Below are 10,527 nucleotides of genomic sequence, written 5' to 3' on the forward strand. Positions count from 1 at the left end.
GTATACCAGACTTCAACTAAGCAAGAGCAGTGATCCTTATGATAATTCTAGTTATAATACATCTAAAAAAGACATACCAGGTATTTTTTATTACTACATTGGCTTTTCATATATTTTTTACAAAAAAAGATTTCCTTAAATTTGTGGAAGCCAAATATAAAATCCAAATCAATAAGAAGTTCTTGCAGCTTTGGTTGATTTGGCGTTAAACAAGTGAACCATCAATCCTCACAACCTGACACTTTGTTCTTGCTGCTGCAGGACAGTGCTGTCTAACTGAAGGCTATTGATTGGGAAGCACAGGGGGGTGCACAGCTCTATTAACAAGAGAGCAGGCACAAGGCCTTTTACCCATTGAGACCAGGGGGGAAGGAAAACGGAACTAATAGCACAAGGTATCTATGATTGAACAGTTTCCTTACTGCGTAGTTTGAGGGATGATGCACCAAAAGACAGATGGATAACCGATACAGAAAAGGGAGGAAGGCTGCAGGGCACAGAGGGGTGTACACTGGGGGAGAAAAGAGTCATAAACAAGCAGAATATGAAATTTTGGGAAGATGCAGTCACAAAGAGGCTGAGAATATAAGATGGAGAAAAGGAGATGGGAATACAGATACTTAGGAGGGGCAATCATGAAGATGAAAAAATGTATGGAACAATTGAGGGGAGAAGATGGTAAAAGGGCGGAGGGTGCATTGAGAGGAAGACGGGGTGTAACGGGGAATAAATGAAGATGAGCGGTGAACAAGGCGCAGAGGAGACAGCAATCAGAAACCCAGAAAAATTGGGAGACAGAGACGGATCCCGGGGAGAGAGAGAGAGGCAACAAGCAAAAGCAGGAGCAAAAATAGAAGAGAGCAAAGAAAAAACAGCAGATAGAGAGAAAGGAGGGGAAGTAACAAGAAGTAGAGAGAGAGAGAGAGAGAGAGAGAGAGAGAGCAAGAGCAGACTATCTCCCCACTGGGCAGGGCCAACACTGCAGAGGAAAAAGGGAGGATGAAAAGATGAGAGAGAGAGTAGAGATGCAAGGAGAGATGACTAGTGGGATGAGTGCAGGCTCCAGCAGCTAAGTCACTTCAGAGTCTGTCTATTCCTCTGTGTGTGTGTGTGTGTGTGGTCTATACAGAGAGAGGATGAAATGAGATCCATTATCTCAGGGCAGGAACAGGACGACCATCCAGTCATGAGTAAGAGGTTTACGGGATGGGTTCGGAGGAGAGGAGAGTGTGGGGGGCAGGGTGAAAAAAAAAAAAGAGGAGTGAGATGACAGTGGTGGCGGAGAGAATGGGATGGAGGAAAAGGTGCAGCTTGCCGTGGAGAAAGAAAAGGGAGCAGAGAGGAGGAGCAGAGGGATTAGAAAAAGGGAAGGTAGAGGTTAAGGGAGGAGCACACAGGGGTTTCAAGAGGAGGAGAGAAAAGCAGTCATGTGATGTCCATGTAGTATTAGATTTACAGGAAACAGAAGATGCTGACATCATCCTCCAAGTGGTACGAGTGGAAATTCGTAATTGAAAAATCACTGGGCTGGATTTGTGTGATGTCACAGATGCGTATCAATGAAATATTCAACACATATTTAATCAACACATGACACCTCCAAAAATGACTGACTCTCAGGACATGAAATCTGGCCACCACATGAACTGAGTGCGAAATGATGTGTGTAAAAGCACCAATAGAGCACAACAGCTCTGGGCTCTGAAGAAAATTTCCATTGACATTTCAGAAAATGCTCATAAAGGTTGACCAGCGACAAGATGAATCATGACCATAAAGAGGCAAAGGTACAATGTTTAACCGCTCTGAGGTCAAAATAATACAACGCTGAATGATGCAATGATGGTAGATATGATTTTCCCAGTTGTAAAAACACTTTTTGGGTATTATTTTTTTTCTGTCACTCTACTTTGATCAAATGTTAAAAGGGATTGAGATAAAATCGGGGCTGAATAATCACCTTATTCTACAGGGGTTAAGAAAGTGAGCCTCATCACTACTCGCTTTAACAGCTTCAGCAGGAGTAAACTTTGCTGTTCCCTCCAGGGTCGACCCAGTGAAAACAGAGTGTGGATTGGTTGGTGTCACACAAAAGGCAGATGGACAAACCTATCTCCTAATTGTGTGAGGGTAGCAACAGATAACGTGTGCAACTTTCTTTTGAGAGGCTCATAACTCCTGTAAATTATGCCAGTGGGTTATTATTGCTGAGATAATAATAGAGAAATCTAGAAACATTGCTCAAGACTTGCATGTGTCCTTAAAGAGTGTTAACTTACCACAAAACCTTGAACCCCTCTTATTTCGGACAGGGTTACATTAATGACATATTAAGACATTGATTATTAGCAGCAGAAAAAACATTGATCTGTTTTTTTTTTTTTTTATTTAGAAAGGACATTAAACAACCTTTAAGGTGTGGAATGGTTGGACTTGTCAAAGCATGAAAAACCACTAAAAGACGACAAAAAAGGTAAAAACTGGATATGAGGGCAGGAACAGATTTGAGGTGAAATAAAGTGATAGTAATGTGATATGCTGAGAATGGAGGGAGGATAACGGAAAAAGAGGATCCAGGAGGTGACAAGTACACAGAGAGCACACCAGTTTCACAGCTTGTCCCATTTCACACTTGGATAAGAAGTCGGTTTCACGCTAAAAGCCCAGAGAGGAAAGACTAAAAGGCCAAAACATGTATTTCATCTCATATCTTTCTGCCGTGCCTCTGCCTCCACCCGCTGAGAGGAATCATCACCTCATCACAGGCTGACATCCTCTGTCACCACGGCTCATTGTCTGATGACAATGACACAATCTCAGCTGCCTATGAGAGGGCAGCGCGTGCAACAAGAAGGAGCAAGGAATCAGGTCACATGGGTGCAACAAAGTCACCCTCAAATTGTGTTGCAAAAATGTCTGATAGAGGAGCAGAGGTGGAATAACTGCAGACAATTTTAAACTATATGCAAAAGTCAGTAGAGAGCATATCTCCAGCAAGGCTCAACAGTGTCCTCCAATTAAAACCAGCCTTATAGCTATAGGCCACATTATGTTTCTCAGCTATATGTTGGTGGTAGTTACAGGTTTCTATTAGTTACTATATCCATACACCCCTAAGAAACCACATTTAAATCCACTAGATCCAGGTTTTTATTCAGATCCGAATATCTTTCATCAAGATTCATACATAATTCTAAGAAATCCACAAAGATGTTGAAAAACACCCTCACACCTCACAATGCAAAAAACAAACCCAAAATCCACCCCTGAACCAAAATTTTATGGACTCTTTCCTGACCAATACCACATCTTTCCACCAAATGTCGTGGTAATCTATCCATCTGTTAATGCATAATCCTGCTTAAAAACACAAACACAGATGAAAACAAAACCTTGACAGTGAAAGTAAATATAGCTGTGTTTCATTAAACATATCAAATGTAATGCATGACTCAATCATCATCAAGTACGTTACTGAACTGCTGCAAGATATTATGTTATTACGATTGATCAGTGGTCCAGCAGTGGCTGAATTAGAACCATCAAAATGAATGTAAATAATGCACAATGTTGTTGAATTTCCCTGTTTGTGTAGCTGTGTGTATAAAGGATGTTAGCAAGGATCTACTCAGTGTGTTTCTGTTCTGAAACAGCTAAGATGAGCCTCAGTTTGCCTTCTCTTGTTGGTCAACTTCAAGTCAGCAAGTCAAAACAAAATAAGCGTCATCACAGAAAGTTTTGCAACAGGTGAGGGGACTTTTTAGAGGCCAGAGCTGCCAACCAGGAACTAAAAATAGACCTTTGTGTATGTGTATATGTATGTGTGTTTATGTATGTCTCTCTCTCGGTCAAAATGCAGGTTAATGTCTTTCCCTCACTTATAGTTGCCTGAGCTCTCCCTGCAGTCAAAAAGCTCTGTTATACAGCAGCTCACATTGAGGAATGTTTGCATTAGGAATCCATGTCTGATCATGAAGACTTCAGTCATGATTGTACAACAGCTGGTTTTCTTGTTTTTAGAGGAAGCGTTGCTCAGTGATGTCAAAACTAAATGCCCAGTTCCTCTGAAGTGTGCAGGTGTGTTTGTGTTGTGTGTGTAATCCTGGGCCTGCCTGGCACCTCCACAAAAACATAACTACAGCTCTGTGTAGCAAAGCGCAGTTGGGCGCCTCATGTCCCAGATTACACCAACGTCTGCCAGCCTACCTTGAGCACATGCAGATGTGCGGAACAATGCATCACATCCATCAACATTATCTGAGGGCGTCGACGCTGCAGAATTTGGGCAGAATGTTAAGTTTCAAATATCGTGACCGTTTTCACCATCAGGCACTAGTCCTGTGAATTCCACCAATTTATTTCAGGTTGCTTGAACGTTTATGCAGCAGTCAAGCCAGTTCGGACAAAAGAGGTCGTATTCTGTGGGTCAGCGGGGGTGTGACCAAACGTCTGTAGTTGGATGGATGGGGGTAGGGGCCAGGCATGGCTGACAGATGGGAGTCACCCTGCCTTCAGTGTACCCAGCATCTGCAGTGTTCTTCCACTTCCTCTTGTATTTAGAGATAGATTTTTTCAGTCTCAAATATATTATAGTAATTAAAGTTGGGAAAACAATGTGCAGTGCAGGATAAACATGCAAACAAGAACTTGCTCCGGCGTGCATAGGATCAAAAGCCGAAGATTGATGGATGATGTATGACATCATGTGTTTGCATTGTAAGGTTACGGGACAGAGGGAGTCACACAACAATACATATCTGCTACTGCAGCTGTTAAGAAACCACCACAACTGTCACTGTTCTGTTCTGACTGTTTTATTGAACTGCACACAAAGCTTCCCTAACTAACTGGTTGGTTTTAAAGTCAAACTATTGACCAGGTCGTGTCTGTAAAATAAAGTAAAGACTTCCAGCACGATAAAAAAGACAAAGATAAAAGCAGTAAAACCACAGGAGCCTCCTGCTCACCTCATAAAGCATTGATGTGCAGACAGACAATAAAACCTCATGAGAAACAAAATCAACTCTCCAAGCCTTTTTGTTTTTACTGAACAATGTGACATGGCTACAAACTGTGATTATTTTCCCCTAAACAGTGACAGTGGGGTCAATAACCTGCAAGTGCAAAAAAATGAAAAGAGCGAATAGCTCTGCCAACGCTCAACACTCCCCTTAAATTCAGACGGAGCTGCACCACATTGCAAACGCTCAGAGATATCAGTCCACTAAATGTACCGGATTTTTGTCTGTTATGATCCATGAATTATTCCCTGATAAAACTGTGAAAATGTGGAAGAATCTCAAACAATACAAATACCTGGATTCAACCCCTGACCAAATCTAAAATATTGGATGGGTTCTTCCGTGACGCAGCCTTCCACCAAGTTCTGAGGTAATCAATCTAGTTGTTTTTGTGTAATCTAAGTTACAAGCAAACCAACCAACAAACGGACAGGGGTGGAGGTATTGAGGCATGTGCAGCTTTACGAGTACAAACCTGATTGCACTGAAACGGCAGCAAAGCTCTGATTTCACTCTACGACAGCAAGCCATAGTGGACTGGGAATTTAAAATGGATTAGAGAGCAGAAGGTGGGACTTTAGCATTTCTATGACTGAGAGCCTGCACATTACCATAACAGCCATCTGGTACTGAACTGTCTGCCGGTCTCTAAACCTCCTTTCCAATCGGGATTGTGGTTTCATTTCATTTTACGTTCTCCTCTTGGTTTTGACATCAAGGTGATATTTAAATTGGTTCTCGATACTTGCTTTCTCCATCTTTACCATCCACTGTACAGGTCTTTCCCCTCCTTCCTCACTTCTCCTCCCTCTTCACCTCATCTTTGTCTGCAGGGCAGTCAGCAGCAGAGGGTCTTGCTGCACCCACCCTGTCATCATTTAACCACACCAGCCTCCTCCTCCACCCCTACACTCCCAGAGCGTCAGAGCTCACCTCGACCCCTGCGACCTAACACAGCATATACACACCATGTGTACTGGGCGTTTCCGTATATTTATGGTACTTAACTGTGCGCCCATGGGTGTCTGATTTCATCAAGATCTCTGTATTATTTCTTTAGAAGTTCATATGTTGCAAGGTCTGAAATGTAATGCTTCTTCCCTAACCAACATCTTATCCTTCCACCATGTTTTGAGTTAATCCGTCCAGTAGTTTTTGTGTAATGTTGCTAACGAACAGAAACAAACGCTGATAAAAACATAACCTCCCTGGTATAAAGGTACAAACTATCATAAGTATAATTAATAAGCTTATCAAAACATTTCAAAATATTATAAATGACTGAAAACATTAAAAAAAAAAAATCAAAATCCAAGTTGTGAAAAAAAAATCTGATCGGGTGCCATAGCAACCGAAGCACTGCGATGCACTGAAGTACAGAAAATCCTGTGCTACACGTGCTGCATGTTAAAGAGCACTTCATCAACACCTTTAGCTGCTAAATGTCATGCTAGCCCACTTATGTGATGTTTAATGTACTCTTAACTCAGAGGTATTTCTCCACATGATGCTGAAGGAACTGTATGTTCCTACCTGACTAACATCACTAATATGCATGTCTCAATTCTCTAGGAGATCTTTTACAGTGCCAGGTAGATGTATGGAGACAGTGTGTAGTGGAGAGCAGCATTAGTCCTTCTAAAACCCTGCAGCGGCTGTGAGTAGACTTAAGGTCAGTCAGGAATATAATCCCCTTGTTCTACAATCAATGACGAGGCAGAGGCAGCGTCTTTGTTCCTACACGATCATGTCTCTATATATTCATATTTGCCCTGTGTTGTGTGCTGCTGTCTCAAAGTGTTCACACTCAAAGAGGGTGTGCCCTGGGTTGTACTGATGTAACCGTTTGTACAGGGTGTGTAAAACGCAGATAAACTTCAGCCACATTTGGTCCAATGGCTTTTGAATCACTAAAAATACGAGTGGGCAAAATGTTCAGTGTGTTCATTAAGGGCCACTTTGATTAGTTTCAATCTTTATCTCATTAGTTGTTAAAACGCAATAAGGGTGAAACTTGGATCTTCATGAAGCCACCTGGTGTCACCTCCTTAAAGGTCCAGTGTGTAAGATTTAGGTGAAAGGGAACTATTGGCAGAATTTGAATGTGGAATAATCCTCATGATGTTTTCACTAGTTTGTTTCTTCTAAATTGTATGAATCGTAGTTTTCTTTACCACAGAAAAGGTCCTTTATATTTAAATACTTTATATTTACATCAAGGGGTCCTCTCTATGGAGGCCGCCATGTTTCTTACATTAGTCCAGACTGGACAAACTAAACACCTTTTGAGTTTTTATGACAATTAAAGGCTACCACAGGTTCTTTTACATGTTTAGAAGGGGAGGGCGAGGTGAGGGGTGTTCAGCTGCAACATGCAATTTCAACACTAGATATCACTAGCCATACCAAAACTTTTTAATTTAATCTTATGGCTGCTGCTGTTGCTCTAAACTTCAATCTTAGGTTTTGTAGGGAAAATGCAAGTTTTATTTTTCTCAAGAGATAGTGCAGCCGATTTTACACACCTGTTTTAAACACACTTATCACTGCAAGATTACTGCAGGAAGTAATCCTGAATTATTCATCAGAATCATCACCGTGCTTTTGGAAAAACTAAGATGAAGTCTGTCTACACGGGACATGTGGTGCACAGAGATAAGCAAAGGAGAGAATGACGACAGAACTACAGAGTTAACTCCACACCTGTGCACACTGGCACACACTAGATCCTTTGGGGGCTCAAACTAGTAATGACGCAGCATAAAACTGTCCACGTTCTGTCGAAACAACCGTGTCATTGTTTGTGAGTATTTGTTGTGACGAAGGTTGAATGAAGCTCTGGCCAGAACTTTACTCATAGAGCCAAGAGGACAAAGCAACTCAGCAACATGGGCCATGAACCAGGCTCCTTCTGGTCCTGTGTCTCTACAATGAGTTGATATGAGCTTGTTCCAGATCCTTCAAACTCACTCCTCTTTTCCACAAAGCCCGGGAGAAATCTAGAGAAGTGGCAGAGAATTCACAGGGCGCCAGGATTCCCCATTTCTTTACCAAACGTACAATCAGACTTATGTGACTGTAGAACAAGATGACAGTGACAAACTACCATGAACAACAGCCGTCTCTTATCAGAAACAACCCTGAACCCTAAATGCATTCTGAGACATATACACTTTTAATACTTAACACTCCTATACACTATTTGCATTTTTCAGAGTTTGTTAAACCAAAGTTGCTGAATCTAAACATTTTGTTTGTCTTCCATGACAGTAAAATAAATACTTTTGGGTGTTGGATAAAACAGACAACTCATATTTTAAAAGCCATCCACCTACACCCAAACACACTGTAAGTATAACAAACAGCAGCAGATCATCGCTAACAAGCTGAAAGCTGCAAATATCCTCAGAATCATTAGCAACTGGAATGTGCTTCAGGCTGATTTCAGCTGAAAATCATTTGCAGACATTTCTGATCAATCTGAGCACTCTGTCCTGCAGGCTCACAGGTCAGGTGGCAGGTTGAGATGAATATTGAAATAGGATGAAGGTGAAGTTGAGATGTGAGGTTCGTGGTAATTAGTCAATTTTATGATTTAAAGTCTTTAACAATATTCTCAGGGAGAGTCACTCCCCGCTCCCACACTGAATCCAGCAGGAGCTAACCCCAGCATGTGTGTGGTAGACAGCAGAGAGCTGCACCTGCTACAGCCTGGAGCTCCATCCCCGGAGCAGACAGCTCTGTCAGCCGGGTGGAGCTAACGTGAGAGCGGCTAGCTGCAGGCAGTCAGGTGGAACCAGCCTGATTAGCCTGCTCCAGCTCCATGACATGAGGGCTATGAGCTATACCGCTAGTTAGCATGCGCCCCTGGATGCTAGCCAGTTAGCCGGCTGGGTTGTGTGTTTTACGGCAGACGAATTAGATGAACCTTATCCCCGAGTGGCTAACAGCTGTCCTGCGCCCAGGAGACAGTGAGAGCAGCGGCCTCAGCGTGAACACATCAGCGTGGTACCTTTGTCTCCCTGATGTCCTGCTTCCCTCCCTCGGGGTACCACTGGACGCGGACGAAGCCCCTGCCGAGCGGCTGACTCGGGGAGTCCACAGCGCTCTCAGTGTCCGAACCACATGGGGCTCGTCCTCCTCCGCCACCTCCTCCACCGCCGCCACCGCCATCGCCGCGTCTCCCCCCGCCGTCGTCGAGGTCCGAGTCGGAGTTAAATTCCTCTTCGCCGTGGATCATCCGTACGAGGCCGAACCGAACTGAGCCGCGGTACCGCCCGGAGACCAGGTCGTGGGAGAAAAGCAGCCGCTGGGAGCCGTCAGCCGTAGGGGAGAGAGCCAGGGATGGAGGCTCGGAGACCGGGCTGGCTGCGGGAGAGAGGCCCGGGCTCGGGGATGCTGCCGCATCCGATGCTACGGGCTCCGCCATCGCTGCTGTTGTCAGGGAGTGATGCTGCTGGGGCGCGAGGATGACGGTGGACACAAGAAACAGTGGAGGCAGCACGTGTTTACGTCGCTGCGTAACGAACGTGCTGTGCGTCACCAGCGCAGTGTGGCAGCGTCATCACGCAGGACCATCTCTCACCACTGAGCGGCACTGTCAACTCAGGTATGTGGTCGAAAGCACGTGTAAAGTCTATGTACAGTGTATATGTAAGAGAAAAGAGAAAACATCATCATAATAATTTTAAAAATAAAGCAAAGTAAGTGTATATATAGAAGAGAACACACACTACACACAATAATAATAATAAGGAGAATAAATAAAGCATATAAAAGCAGTATATATATATATATACATATGTCTTTAACTGGCAGTATGAAATCAGATGTGTGGTTGACAGCACATGTAAAGCACAAGTGTGTATTTAGTAGAGAAAACACACTAACTTCACAAAAATAATAATAACACAAGTAATGGTAAAGTTTTTATTAAATAAACAAAAGAGAAAAAGTCTTCACTACATGAGACTCTTGTCTCTGTGACAGAACTCATTAGTGCTAACAGACCCTTAGATTTTCCAGAGGGGCTTTATGTGAGAACATAAACTCGCCAGACTGTATCCAGAACTTATTCTGCCACCCCCTGTTCGGAGAAGGACCAAGTAAATGCATGTGAGAATAAAGCAGGAATATTCTCAGCAAGGGAGATCTCAGGAGGAGAAAGAAATGTCACACACGGAAGACACAGACAAAGATGTCAACTTGGAAAGACAATGAGATTAGAGAGGTTTTGGTGATCAAACAAAACACTGATTTCTGCCGCCCCTTGCATGGATGAACAGAATATTTTCCTGTTGTTGTGAATGTGTCTGACTGGGACCATCTCACACTGTGTTCTTGTGTGAATAGAAAACTCTGGAAAATGTCTGGAGCCAATTTTCTCCAGTCATGAAGACTGTAAAGCAACATGTGTGGACAGAAAGTTTCTTCTTGGGATGTTTCATTAAAGAAAATGAAATGATGGTTTACTCCCAGTGTGATTATGATAATTAGCAATGATCCA

At 43.1% G+C, this 10,527-nt stretch overlaps 1 protein-coding gene across 3 annotated transcripts in view; it reads right to left on the bottom strand.

Moving 5' to 3' along the window:
* ube2o (ubiquitin-conjugating enzyme E2O) overlaps positions 1 to 9,535 on the bottom strand; it is a 31,913-nt gene extending 22,378 nt beyond the window's left edge. For 2 of the 3 annotated variants that reach the window (XM_069530008.1, XM_069530009.1), the window contains exon 1: positions 9,034 to 9,534. In XM_069530008.1, coding sequence (XP_069386109.1) covers positions 9,034 to 9,450 — 417 coding nt within the window. In that variant the 5' untranslated portion in view covers positions 9,451 to 9,534. Of the gene's footprint in view, positions 1 to 9,033 lie in introns of all 3 variants that reach the window. The other variant, XM_069530010.1, reaches the window with a different exon arrangement.
* Positions 9,536 to 10,527: the final 992 nt, after the last annotated feature.

Source organism: Paralichthys olivaceus, chromosome 8 (genome assembly GCF_024713975.1).
Source record: "Paralichthys olivaceus isolate ysfri-2021 chromosome 8, ASM2471397v2, whole genome shotgun sequence".
NCBI classification, from domain to species: Eukaryota; Metazoa; Chordata; class Actinopteri; order Pleuronectiformes; family Paralichthyidae; genus Paralichthys; species Paralichthys olivaceus.